This window comes from Mustelus asterias, chromosome 24, assembly GCF_964213995.1.
Source record: "Mustelus asterias chromosome 24, sMusAst1.hap1.1, whole genome shotgun sequence".
Taxonomy (NCBI): domain Eukaryota; kingdom Metazoa; phylum Chordata; class Chondrichthyes; order Carcharhiniformes; family Triakidae; genus Mustelus; species Mustelus asterias.
The window spans coordinates 18,108,020-18,122,808 of record NC_135824.1 but is presented as its reverse complement, the minus strand read 5'-3'; the positions used below and the strand labels follow the sequence as shown (position 1 = coordinate 18,122,808).

General features: G+C 41.9%; 1 protein-coding gene across 1 annotated transcript in view; it reads left to right on the top strand.

The window, feature by feature from the left end:
* ap4e1 (adaptor related protein complex 4 subunit epsilon 1) overlaps nucleotides 1-14,789 on the top strand; it is a 72,302-nt gene that overhangs the window by 30,439 nt on the left and 27,074 nt on the right. The window contains exons 9-15 of the mRNA XM_078241352.1: nucleotides 897-1,019; nucleotides 1,111-1,220; nucleotides 1,532-1,671; nucleotides 4,230-4,342; nucleotides 4,746-4,864; nucleotides 7,843-8,145; nucleotides 9,252-9,366. Coding sequence (XP_078097478.1) covers nucleotides 897-1,019; nucleotides 1,111-1,220; nucleotides 1,532-1,671; nucleotides 4,230-4,342; nucleotides 4,746-4,864; nucleotides 7,843-8,145; nucleotides 9,252-9,366 — 1,023 coding nt within the window. The remainder of the gene's footprint in view (nucleotides 1-896; nucleotides 1,020-1,110; nucleotides 1,221-1,531; nucleotides 1,672-4,229; nucleotides 4,343-4,745; nucleotides 4,865-7,842; nucleotides 8,146-9,251; nucleotides 9,367-14,789) is intronic.

Here is a 14,789-nt window from a genome sequence, read left to right as displayed (position 1 = left end):
GAAATTTGACATGTCAGCTATGACTCTCAGCAACGTTTACAGATGCACCATAGAAAGCATTCTTTCTGGTTGTCTCACAGCTTGGTATGGTTCCTGCTCTACCCAAGACCACAAGAAACTACAAAAGGTCGTGAATGTAGCTCAATCTATCACGCAAACCAGCCACCCATCCATTGACTCTGTCTACACTTTTCACTGCCTCAGCAAAGCAGCCAGCATAATTAAGGACCCCACGTACCCCGAACATTCTCTCTTCCACTTTCTTCCTTCGGGAAAAAGATACAAAAGTCTGAGGACACGTACCAACCGACTCAAGAACAGCTTCTTCCCTGCTACTGTCAGACTTTTGAATGGACTTACCTTGCATTAAGTTGATCTTTCTCTACACCCTAGCTATGACTGTTACACTACATTCCGCACTATCTCGTTTCCTTCTCTATAAACGGTATGTTTTGTCTGTATAGCTCGCAAGAAACAATACTTTTCACTATGTTAATATGTGTGACAATAAATCAAAATAAACCTGTTGGACTTTTAACCAGGTGTTGTGAGACTTGCTGTGCCCACCCCAGTCCAACGCCGGTATCTCCACATCAGTATTTCTTGATGGGGCACATCATATGTTCACATGATGCGCTGCAAATTATTCCGTGTAGAGTAAGATGTTATATGAATTCATAAATATTACTTTCCAGCATTAGTCCCGATGATTGCTACAAATTTTCTTTCTCCTATAGTATTTTTGTCAACACTTTGTGTGGCAAGTTAATTGCACAATTTGCAAACACGTCAACTTTATTTCAGTTGTTCATTTGGATTCCTTTATCACTCATTTTGTTGGAATTTGAGACTGTAACCTCCTTATTTTCACCAACTTCTGCTTTATTGTTTTTCAGCAATTTTGTTTGAGTGTATTCAGACAGTGTATACCATTCACCCAAAAGCAGATCTGTTGGAAATGGCAGCAAAGTGTAATGGAAAATTTATCTTATCACCCAAAATCAACCTGAAATACTTGGGTAAGGATATTCTGTGAAGCGATTGCTTGTATTTTTATTTTACATTTTGCTTGCATTTTGAAAAGTGAGCCATTGCATTTTCATGTTCCAGGGTTAAAAGCCCTCTCGTATGTAATCCAGCAAGATTTGAATCTAGTCCTTCAGCACCAAATGACAATAATTGAGTGCCTGGATCACTCTGACCCGATTATAAAGCGAGAGGTAAGAGTTGTTTTGACCTAGGTTGTTTGAATATTAAGGCAAATGTTTCAAAGCACTGATGTGAAGGCTTATTGAGCACATTATTCACCAGGGTGTAATCTTAAATGTTCTTTTTGAGCTTTATCCAAGTTCACTTAAGTAAAGAGTCACCATAGGCCATAAATCAAGGTAGAAAATGGATTGAGGAGTGGAAAATGCCTTGGGCAATTAATCCTTGCTAATCTGATTGTTCAACTTGATTGAAAGGCTCCTGATTTCATTCATAGTATCTTGCTGTTTTTAACGTCATCTGAGTTGTACTCTTTCCACAGACACTAGAACTGCTCTACCGAATCACTAATGCCCAGAATGTTGCTGTTATCGTCCAAAAAATGCTGGACTATCTGAGACAAAGCAAGGATGAATACATTACCATCAGTTTAGTTGGCAAAGTAGCAGAACTTGCTGAAAAATATCCTTTCAACACAGCAAATCAGTTACGATTTGTAGGTGTTACGTGAACTAATGGGCAGTGCTATTTTTCTTCTGTTTCATAATTAGAGAGGGTTTGCTGAGATTTGAAAATACGGAGTTATAAAACCTTTTGGCATTGATTTGAAGACGGTGTTTGTAATTCTGATTTCTGTTGGGCGTGTTTGAAATGTGGGGGGGGGGGGGGGGGGTGTCAATGACCTATGGGTATTATCTCTAGACTATCAAACCAGAAACTCAGCTAATGTTCTGGGGACCCGAGTTCAAATCTCGCCACGGCAGATGGTGGAATTTGAATTCAATAAAAAATATCTGGACTCTACTGATGACCACGAAACCATTGTCGATTGTTGAAAAGAAAAACCCATCCCAGTTCACTAATGTCCTTTAGAGAAGGAAATCTGCCGTCCTTGCCCGGTCTGCTTACATGTGACTCCAGAGCCACAGCAATATGGTTGACTCTCAAGTGCCCTCGGGCATCTAGTGATGGGCAATAAATGCTGGCCAGCCAGCAACTCCCATGTCCCACGAATGAATAAAAAAAACTAAATTTTTATACCATGGTAAATTAAAATAGAAAACTGTGTACCTGTGGCATTTATTTTGCAGATGGTAAACTCAAAGAACAATGCAGCACAGGAACAGGCCCTTCGGCCCTCCAAGCCCGTGCCGCTCCCTGGTCCAAACTCGACCATTCTTTTGTATCCCTCCATTCCCACTTCATTCATGTGGCTATCTAGATAAGCCTTAAACGTTCCCAGTGTGTCCGCCGGCAGCACATTCCAGGCCCCCACCACCCTCTGTGTAAAATACGTCCTATGATTCACTCCTATGATTCACCAGGTTCTGAGCATGAGGGAGTCACTTGGCTATATTTAAGGGAGTTGAAGGTGGCACATTGAATGCCTTGTTTGTTGTTTTTTTAAGGTGGGGTGTGTGGCGGGTGTTATCTACTCACCCGCATAAGTTTTGGCAAAGTGAGATTTCACCTTGTGATTATAGTTGCATTTGCATTATTGGTTTACATTTCTGTATCACTCATTATAAACAAGGTGGCTTCCTCGGGTGCTTTATGATAGAAGGCACTGAATGGAGGGGAAATTAGGACACTAGAGATAATATTTATAAAATTTAAATCTATTTTCCTTTAAATAAAAAAAGTAATCAGTCCTATTTTTGTTTGTCCAGAATGACTTGACTTGATCGTTACATCTTTAAGAATTATTTTACACTCCCTGATGGTTGTATCATGCAGCTGAGAAAGTCAAAATTCGCACCTCCTTTCTCGGTTTGCATTACGGGCAGAAGTTCGGAGCGTTATAGATCTCAGCTTTCTAAAAATGTGTTCCATAGAGTAAATGGAAGTGTTAGATTTCAATAAATTGTGCTGCAGTTGCGTTCTTGTCCAGGTTTCCCTGAAGTTAAAGTGCATTGTAACAGTTACATTAATTAAAGCATCTAGTTTGGGATTGTTAATTATATCCATGCGTGTGCCAGGCATAAGAATGCAGAGCAACACTTATTTCATTAGCTAATCTTAGCAAAAAGGCAGCTGTGAGAACGAAGTGGGGACACCAGCTTAATCTACATTCTTTGGTGTTAAAAGTAGCAAAAGGGGAGATGATATAAATACCTGTATAATATAAAAATGCTAATTTCAGATGAACATTTTAAAAAGCTTGCAAACTCAAACAGTGCCCTTTTTTGATACATTATTCAGTACACCTTTATACTGAAATACACTGTCCCTTTTTATCCTTAGAATCCCTAGAGTGCAGAGGGAGGCCATTGACTCTCCAAAAGAGCATTTCCCTCCCCCCCCCCCCCCCCATAGCACACTTACCATGGCTAATCCACCTAACCTACACATCTTTGGGCGCTAATGGGCAATGTAAAGTTTATTTATTAGTCACATGTAGGCTTACATTAACACTGCAATGAAGTCACCCTAGTTGCCACACTCCGGCGCCTGTTCGGGTACACTGAGGGAGAATTTAGCATGACCAATTCACCCAACCAGTACGTCTTTCAGACTGTGGGTGGAAGCCAAGCAACGTGGGGAGAACGTACAGACTCCACATAGACAGTGACCCAAGCTGGTAATCGAACCCGGGTCCCTGGCGCTGTGAGGCCAATCATTGTGCCGCCATGGCCAGTCAAGCTTTTAAGTTTATTTATTAGTGTCACAAGCAGGCTTGCACTAACGCTACAATGAAGTTACTGTGAAAATCTCATAGTCCCCACACTCAGAGGCGCTTGTTCAGGTACACTTGAGGGAGAAGTTTAGCCTGGCCAATGCACCTAATCAGCACATCTTTCGGACCGTGGGAGGAAACCCGCACAGAAACGGGGAGAACGTGCGGACAGTGACCCAAGCCGGGAATCGAACACGGGTCCCTGGTGCTGTGAGGCAGCAGTGCTAACCACTGTGCCACCGTGCTGCCCTCCACCTAACCTGCACATCTATTTTTTAAAAAAATATGTTGCTGAAATAGTTTGTGTTTTGGGTTTGGTTTCTGTCCTTGACAACCCACAAACATATGCTCCCAACAATGAGTGGTTTATACAAACGATGAATGCCGTGTTCTCAGTTGGTGGAGATATGATACCATCAGATATTCCAAACAACTTCCTGAGGCTGCTGGCTGAAGGTAATTAAACAGCAGGATGCTGTATAAATGTAATAATTATCGATAAGTCTGAGACAGTTCTAACCCATAGCAAAGTAATTTCCGTTCACTAATTACTCTTTTTATGTCATGCATTTTACATGGCAGTGGGAAAAGCTTTTAAATTCTTACCAACTGCAGTTTTCTTTTCATTTCTAACACAAACCCCAGACTAGTCATTTCATTACACTAACAAACCCATTTTAAAAAAAATAAATGTGTTTATCTACTTTGATTTGTAACTGTGGGTGCACATGTGGGTGTAGTCTGTAATACATGCCATTTACGGTTGATTATAATGATGTTGATTTTTCCAAAGGTTTCATTGCAAGTGTTTACAACTCATGTTCTAATATTTAAAATACATATTTTTTAACCTCTCTAGGATTTGATGATGAAGTGGAAGACGAACAGCTGAGGCTTTATGCAGTGAATTCGTATCTTGCCCTTTTGGAAAAGAGTAATATTCAATATCCGCAGAGATTCCTGCAGGTTATGAGCTGGGTAAGGTTGCAGCTAGAATGAATTGAGTAAGCGAGCAGATCGGTAGCGTGGGGATCCTGCGGGCCACGTATTGTGCTATCAATCACATGCTGAAATATGTATCAGGGAAACTGAATTGATTAGAAATAGCTACCGATGACAGTGAAACAATTGCGATCCTGCATGGACTGATGGCAGACTGACTGAAAATTGACAGTTCCATCTTGAATCCCACTTGAATCTAAGCGACAAGTTGCCCAGAGACCGACGCCCATTGTTCGCAAGGCAGGCATTCTGCTGGCTGCCAGGAAAGGTGTTTATGAACTGGATGTGTTCTTTTTCCCCCTTTATTCTTTCATAGAATCATAGAATCCTACAGAGCAGAAGGAGGCCATTCGGCCCATCGAGCCTGTACCGACCACAATCCCATCCAGGCCCTATCCCCATAACCCCCATGCAATTACCCTAGCTAGTCCCCCTGACACTAAGGGGCAATTTAGCATGGCCAATCCACCTAACCTGCACATCTTTGGACTTTCATGTGATGCAGGCATCGCTGGCAAGACCGGCATTTGTTGCTCATCCCTAATTGTCCATTTTAGATTGCAGTTAAGATTCGATCACATTGCTGTGGGTTTAGAGTCGCATGTAGGCCAGACCAAGTAAGGATGGTCTATTTCCTTTCTTAAAGGTATTTCCTTCCCTGAAGGACAGTAATGAATCAGCTGGGTTTTTATGATAATCAGTGATAGTTTGTCACCATTACTGAATCTAGCTTTCTATTCCAGGTTTGCTAATTGGATTAAGATTCCACCAGCTATCACAGTGGGATTTGAACCCATGTCCTCAGAGCATTAGCCTGGTTCTCTGGATTATGAGTCCAATGACATTGCCAATAAACCCACCATCTGCCCTGGATTTATGCCATTTAAATTATATTATTTCTTCATTGGCAATTTGTGCACAGAGATAACCCTATGTTTGCTTAAAACTTTTGTAAACTCGAGCGCAGCACTGATCAATCTAAAGCTTTTATGCCCACTTATTTATACTTTTTCACCAGTTTTCCCCTACTTGAAGGGGTTGACTACTTGTTAGGGTGACGTAAAAAATAGGAGCAGAAGGAGGCCATGTGGCTCTTTGAGTCTGCTCCATCATTCATTATGACCATGGCTGACCATCCAACTCAATAGCCTGATCCTGCCTTCCTCCCCCATGTCCTTTGATCCCCTTCGACTCAAGTGCTCCATTTAACTGCTTCTTAAAAGTATACAATGTTTTGGCCTCAACTACTTTCTGTGGCAGTGATTTCCATAGGCTGACCATTCTCTCGATGAAGACATTTCTTTTCATCTCTGTTCTAAACAGTCTACCCTGTATCCTCAGACTGTGACTCCTGGTTCTGGACACCTCCATTGGGGACATCCTCACTGCATCTACTCTGTCTAGCCCTGTTAGAATTTTAAACGTTTCTGAGATTTACCTCTCATTCCTCTAAACTCCAGTGAGTGCAATCCTAACTGACTCAATCTTTCCTTGTGCATCAGTCCTGCTATCCCAGGAATCAGTCCGGTAAACCTTCTCTGCACTCCTCTATTGCAAGAACGTGCTTCCTCAGATTAGGAGACCAAAACTACACACACTATTCCAGGTATGGCCTCACCAAGGCCCTGTATAATTGGAACAAGACTTCCAAACTCATTGGATACCTAGCCATGTGGGCTGTAATATTTATACTGGCTTTTTGACCATAACTTTTCCAGGTGAGTTGGTTGGATACCACACTGGAGCAGGACAGTTCTATTATTTTGCCCCTACCTAACTCAGGAAATGACACCGTTGTAACCCACATGCCGCAACTCTGCCTGAGATTAAATAACTCAACATGGACTAGTGGACTCTGTCTAGATTTTACAGTTAATCTACTAGCATGAGCTTCCTGGATTATTATGAGAGCTTGCATTTTATTTACACTGATCCTGTTGTAATGTCTCTGCCTTTTTTGAACAACAGTCACATAAATTCATAAGATATAGGAACAGAATTAGGCCATTCGGCCCATTGAGTCCATTTCACCATTCGATCGTGGCTGATATGCTCCTCATCCCCATTTTCCTACCTTCTCCCCATAACCCTTCAACCCATTACCAATTAAAAATCTGTCTTAACTCCTCAAATTTACTCTCTGTCCCAGCATCCACCGCACTTTGGAATAGTGAATTCCACAGATTCTGGATATCCTGCCTATGTCATTTCATGTCATCTGTAAGGGACATTGGTAATACAGCATTGTATGGAGACATATAAAATTATGCGAAGACACAGTAGCTGAGGTTTTATGACTATAAACCTGACAAGAAACCTGTGACAATTTTTTGTAAGTCTTAAAAAATAAAAGCACTGTTGTTTTTGAGAAATCATGAAAATTCATTTCACTTTGGGTGGCACAGTGGTTAGCACTGCTGCCTCACAGTACCAGGGACCCGGGTTCGATCCCGGCCTTGGGTCACTGTCTGTGCAGAGTCTGCACATTCTCCCTGTGTCTGTGTGGGTTTCCTCCAGGTACTCCGGTTTCCCCCTTCAGTCTGAAAGACGTGCTGGTTAGGTGCATTGGCCGTGCTAAATTCTCCCTCAGTGTACCCAAACAGGCGCCAGAAAGTGGCGACTAGGGGATTCTCACAGTAATTATTTGATTTGTTATTGTCACATTAGAATACAGTGAAAAGTATTGTTTCTTGTGTGCTGTACAGACAAAGCATAACCATACCTAGAGAAGGAAAGGACAGGGTGCAGAATGTAGTGTTACAGTCCTAGATAGCTTGGGTGTAGAGAAAGATCAACTTAATATGAGGTAGGTTCATTCAAAAGTCTGGCAGCAGGGAATTAACTGTTCTTGAGTTGGTTGCAGTGTTAATGTAAGACTACTTGTGACACTAATAAATAAACTTAAACATGTGGCCTAAAGTCATTGTAATATTTTTGTGTGACATGTGTCTCAGGTGCTGGGAGAATATTCCTACCTCAAAACAGAAGCCAAAGTAGAAGACGTCATACGGAGCCTACATTGTTTACTCGTGAAGAGCTCAGTGAGCTTAGAAACAAAAGCCTGGATCTTGAATGCAATTACCAAACTCTTTCGTCTGACACTGAATGTCGAAGTATTGCCTGAAGTCATGCAAACCTGTGGCAATTCAATGGATTCTTGTTTGAGACAATGCTCTTTTGAGTTGAAGCAGCTCGTTGAGAACAGAGAGATAATGAACACAGTTTTACCTCTGGATAAAAGTTGCGATGATATAGTGGTAAGCCCTTAATGGTGATTTTTTTTTGATTAAAATAATATGGTTAGGGATGGCACGGTGGTTAGCACTGCGGTCTCTCAGCGCCAGGGACCCGATTCCCGGTTTGGGTCACTGTCTGTGTGGAGTTTGCATGTTCTCCTCGTATCTGCGTGGGTTTCCTCCGGGTGCTCCAGTTTCCTCCCACAGTCCAAAGATGTGCAGGTTAGGTGGATTGGCCAGGGTAAATTGTCCCTTAGTGTCAGGGGGATTAGCAGGGTAAATATGTGGGGTCACGGGAATAGGGCCTGGGTGTGATTGTGGTCGATGTAGACTCAATGGGCCGAATGGCCTCCTTCTGCACTGTAGGGATTATTGACAGACTGAGTTGCTTGCTAGGCCAATTTAGAGGGCAGTTGCAAGTTAACCACATTACGGTGGGTCTGGACTCTTAATGCTGACAGGGGTCACATGTAGGCCAGACCAGATGAGGACAGCAGATGTCCTTCCCTGAACGGCATAAGCAAACTAGATGGCTTTTTGTAATAAGTGGTCTACGGAGGCCGAAGTCCCTCCACCAAAGTCCCTTTAGTTACAAACTCTAACAGCTGTACACAGTGCTAGCGGTCAGCAGCCTATCTCTGGGGGTGTCAGAGGAACTGACACACCCGGTTAAGTACAAGGCAAAGACTTTCTGATTGGCCCACCAATTGGATCCTTAATCAGGGAGCTCATGCTCCAATAGGCCAACCTCAATGGCCTGATTGTAGTCATTACACTTTTGTAACAATCAATGATAATTTCACGGTCACTATTACTGAGACCAGCTTTATATTCCAGATTTGAATTCCACCTGTGGGTTTGGAAAAGGTGGGGGGGTTGGTGGAATCAGTGAGGGTTCCTGTTTCTAGTGATTATCTGGCCATTCCTGTCAGAAATTGGATGTGGTGGATTGTCAGGTCTTACATGATTGAAGAACCTGCTTTGTGAGAAGGGGAAATTGAAAAGACGTTCTGTTGAGCTTCAGGTTGTAAAATGTGACTAACGTTCAATTCTACATGCAGAAAAAGATCTCAGCTAGAAAAGTGTGACTGTGTAATTTCATACGCCAGCTTGTTTTGCTCACTTAGGTTGATGCTTCGTTATCTTTTCTCGATGGCTTTGTTGCTGATGCTTTGGGTGGTGGAGCTGCACCTTATAAGCCACATCATCAAAGGCAGGAAGAGAAGTTGTCACAAGAGAAAGGTAAAAAAAAAATCCCGTTTTTATGGTAGAGCAGTGGAAATGCTGCACTAATTCAGAGACATGAGACTTGTGTTCCAATTGTGTGAAAAGTCAATTTCCAATCTTGGAGCTGCTTGTAAGTACTGGAGTCGTGGGACATGGATGTCGCTAGTTGGCCAGCATTTATTGCCCATCCCTAGTTGCCCTTGGAGGGCAGTTGAGAGTCAAACACACTGATGTATCTCGAGTCACATGTTGGCCAGACCGGGTAAGGACGTCAGATTTCCTTCCCTAGAGGACACTAGTGAAACCAGATGGGGTTTTCCGACAATCAACAATGATTTCATAGTCATCAGTAGATTCCTAATTCCAGATTTTTTTTTTATTGAATTCAAATTCCACCATCTGCCGTGGCGGGATTCAAACCCAGGTCCCTAGAATATTAGCTGAGTTGCTGGATTAATGGTCTAGCGATAATACTACTAGGTCACCGCCTCCCCCCCCCCCCCCAAAAAAACACTGGCTTTTAAAGGATCAGTGAAAGATGACTTAATTATATGTCATGGGAGTCATCATCAGCACCCCAAGTGACAAAGTTAATGTCTGCTTATATAGAGCCTTGTGTGAATTGAGAAGCGTAGCGAGCATAATGGTGCTCTGAAAGAGGAAGTTGCTTTGGATGCATGGTCATTGTGAACTGGATGCTTGGTCTAGATAGAAACATAGAAGATAGGAGCAGGAGGAGAACATTTGGCCCTTCGAGCCTGCTCCGCCATTCATCACGATCATGGCTGATTGTCCAGCTGAATAGCCTAATCCTGCTTTCTCCCCATAACCTTTGATCCCATTCGCCCCAAGTGCTATATCCAGCCGCCTCTTGAATACATTCAATGTTTTGGCATCAACTACTTCCTGTGGTAGAGTTCCATAGGCTCACCACTCTTTGGGTGAAGAAATGTCTCCTCATCTCCATCCTAAATGGTCTATCCCGAACCCTCAGAGTGTGATATAGAGAAACCACTAAAGCGGTAATTTTAGATCCGTGATTGTTGAAAATCCAAATGTCACTTGATTTTTCCTTGCTTTTGGGTTCTCATTTTTAAAATCTGAATATTCTTGAACTGAACTAGATTTCATAATTGTTGATATAAAAATTCAAAATTATCCAGGGAAGAATGAGTCTGGTTCCATCTGGAAATGAGCCCCTAATGTACCATCGCTGTTTGGATTTTCCCTTCAGACTTGCTAGTCTCCCAAATTATTTTGTGTACTTACCACTTGAAATATAAAGTTGGGCAACCACTTGATTTCTCATATCAGAGCTTTTTTTTTGTGCTTTCGGCTTTCTGGGGGTTTGTACTTCTCTACTTTTGGCCTTGTTACATTTTTAGGAATAGTTCTGTGACAAAACCTTTTGTGTCCAATGGATTTACAGCGCTATAGTTGTAACAGTTTATTGATAGATTCTTTTGATATGCAGGTCATGCTGCAGTAATCACAGAACGAATAGTCCTTTGGACTCGGATCTTTGCCACTTCCCCATTAGCTGGTTTGTTTGTTAAAGGAAGTGGAGGGCAAAGTTTTTGATTGCTTTACTTTTATCATCTGTTATAACTCATCGTGATCGGATTTGCTGATAGAGATGCTTAAATAGCTGTGGAACTGGAGAGGTGAGGAAACACTGAGAAATACCCCATTGTACCTTGTTAGGGACTAGATTAGAAAATCCATGGTATATTATGAAGTTAGCTTAGACCCCAACTTTATTTGATTTTGGTATTAGTGCGAGCATAAGGTGTTTTGCTCCAAGTGTGATTCTATTCACTCACTAGGTAGCTTTTATTAAAACAAACAAAACAACACAGAATACAACAAAAACAATTTGCATAACTTTTAGCTATAAAGAAAAGTAAGATGGATTATGAGAGTAAACTAGCTCAGAATATAAAAACAGATTGCAAAAGTTTCTACAAACATATAAAACGAAAAAGAGTGGCTAAAGTAAACATTGGTCCTTTAGAGGATGAGAAGGGGATGTAATAACTGGAAATGAGAAAATAGCTGAGGCATTGAACAAGTATTTTGTGTCGGTCTTCACAGTGGAAGACACAAATAGCATGCCAAAAATTGATGACAGGAAGGTTATGGCAGGTGAGGACATAGAAACTATCATTATCACGAAAGAGGTAGTGTTGGGCAAGTTAATGGGGCTAAAAGTAGACAAGTCTCCTGGTCCTGATGGAATGCATCCCAGGGTACTAAAAGAGATGGCGGGAGAAATAGAAAATGCACTAGTGGTAATTTACCAAAATTCGCTGGACTCTGGGGTGGTTCCCGCAGATTGGAAAACAGCAAACGCGACGCCACTGTTTAAAAAAGGAGGTAGACAAAAGGTGGGTAACTATAGGCCGGTTAGCTTAACTTCTGTAGTAGGGAAAATGCTTGAATCTATTACCAAGGAAGAAATAGCGAGACGTCTGGATGTAAATTGTCCCATTGGTAAGACACAGCATGGGTTCATGAAGGGCAGGTCATGTTTGACTAATTTGCTGGAATTCTTTGAGAATTCTTTGAGAACATTACATGTGCAGTGGACAATGGGGAACCTGTGGATGTGGTGTATCTGGATTTCCAGAAGGTATTTGACAAGGTGCCGCACCAAAGACTGCTACATAAGATGAAGGTGCACGGTGTTACGGGTAATGTATTAACATGGATAGAGGATTAGTTAACTAACAGAAAGTAAAGAGTGGGGGTAAATGGGTGTTTTTCTGGTTGGCGATCAGTGATTAGTGGTGTGCCTCAGGGGTCAGTGTTGGGACTGCAATTATTTACGATTTACATAGATGATTTGGAGTTGGGGACCAAGTGTAGTGAGTCAAAATTCGCAGATGACACTAAGATGAGTGGCAGAGCAAAGTGTGCAGAGGACACAAAGTCTGCAAAGAGGTATAGATAGTCTAAGTGAGTGGGCAAGGGTCTAGCATATGGAGTACAATGTTGGTAAATGTGAGGTCATCCAATTTGGTAGGAATAACAACAAAATGGGCGATTATTTAAATGGTGGTTGCAGCATGCTGCTGTGCAGAGGACCCTGGGTGTCCTTGTGCAGGAATCTCAAGGAGTTGATTTGCAGGTGCAGCAGATAATTAAGAAGGCAAATGGAATTTTGTCCTTCATTGCTAGAGGGATGAAGTTTAAAAACAGCGAGATTATGTCGCAGCTGTATAAGGTGCTGGTGAGGCTACACCTGGAGTACTGTATACAGTTTTGGTCTCTTTATTTGAGAAAGGATATACTGGCACTGGAGGGGATGCAGAGGAGATTCACTAGGTTGATTCTGGAGTTGAGAGGATTGGCTTATGAGGAGAGACTGAGTAGACTGGGGGTATACTCATTGGAATTCAGAAGAATGAGGGGAGATCTTATAGAAACATATAAGATTATGAAGGGAATAGATAAGATAGAAGCAGGGAAGTTGTTTCCACTGGCGGGTGAAACTAGAACTAGGGGGCATGACCTCAAAATAAGGGGAAGCAGATTTAGGACTGAGTTGAGGAGGAACTTCTTCACACAAAGGGTTGTGAATCTGTGGAATTCCCTGCCCAGTGAAGCAGTTGAGCCTACCTCATTGAATGTTTTTAAGGCAAGGATAGATAAATTTTTGGACAGTAAAGGAATTAAGGGGTATGGTGAGCGGGCGGGTAAGTGGAGCTGAGTCCACAAAAAGATCAGCCATGATCTTATTGAAAGACTGAGCAGGCTCGAGGGGCCAGATGGCCTACTCCTGCTCCTAGTTCTTATGTCTTTTTAGCAATTAAATTTATAAATTCTACCAATATAATTCTTAACAGTTAGCTATCTCTAGTTCCACTTTAAGCAATATCCCCATAGACATACATCTTTCTTCAGAACCAGTTAGCACCAAAAACAGAAATGCTCACGTGGATACTAGATTTCATGTCTATTAATGCCTCTGGACAGATACAGAAAGATACCTGATTTCTGACTTCCATACAGCAGCCTCCAGAGAAAGATCTACCTTCAAGCAGCACAACTTCAGAGAGAGAGACCTTTTTATGGCAGATCCTAGTCTCCAAATCCAGAGAGAGAAAGAGACAGGCAAAGCTATTTCTTTTCTCCTCCGATTCCAAACAGCAACTGAACTGGGTTTCTCTCTGTGAACCTAGCCCCACCCAGTCACATGAGCTTGCTTGTCAATCAACCTAATCAAACCCCACACTGAAAAGCTCCAAGGAAAAACAGTGAAACAATTCTACACTAGTCCAGATTAAAATAAACATTTTAGCAATTAAGATCAATTATGCTGTTGCAGTAACAACATGGGCTGTCGGGTACAGACAAAGCAACACCGATAATAAAACTGCTAAAACAAATCCTGCACAAGAAACATGACACAAATACATTTCTTAACCTGAACAAAATTAATGATATTAACCCAAATCAAATCATATTTAATGAAATGATTGTACGGTCTTTTTGATGGCGGGTAGCATTGTATATAATTCCTCATAATACTGGACCTTCACCAATCCCTGTTCAGTGGATTTCTGTTTTGGACCAATTAGCAATTTCAAAAAAAGAAGTTCTGTCATGGAATGTGGGCATCACTGGAAAGGCCGGCATTTGTTGTCCATCCCTAATTGCCCTTGAACTGAGTTGCTTACTAGGCCAGTTCAGAGGACAGTTAAAAGTCAACCACATTGCAGTGAGTCAATGCTGACAGGAGCCACGTGTAGGCCAGACCAGATAAGGACAGCAGATTTCCTCCCCTAAAGGAAATTTGTGAACCAGATGGTTTTTTGCAACAAAGAAAGTTTCACGGTCACCATTACTGAGACCAGCTTTATATTCCAGATTTGAATTGAATTTAAATTTCGCTGGCTGCCGTGGTGGGATTTGAACCCATCTCCCCAGAGCTTTAATTCAGCAACACCCCCACAATGCCACAGTCTCTGATTAATTGAATATACAGGCTTTCAGCCTGTGAGATTTATTTTAAAATGCTCAGCAAAAGACAGCTGGTAAACAAGACTGCATTTTTAAAAATTCAAGTTTGTGTTGCCGTCTAGTCAGTGAACTGTCCTCCAAAAGTTGACCTGTCTTGCATGTGCGCTTGGTAATCCAGGGAAATGAGAGGATGGAGCTATAGTTGAAATTACTTAATTGAAAAGTTCAGCTGGCGATGCGGGGGTGGGGGGGGGGGTGTTATAAAGAGGATGAGATAGTTATTATCAAAACTAAGACAATTAACTCTGAATTTAATCTGCACTTTTAATTTGAGTTCTGGGTTGGGGTAGTGGAAGGGGCGGCAGCTGTGAAGTTTACACCGTCAGGCCAAACCTGTGTTGAGGTTAGTGCTGAGTTCGAACAAAACAAAACAGGAGATAATCATTGACTTCAGGAAGCGTAGTGGGGGACAT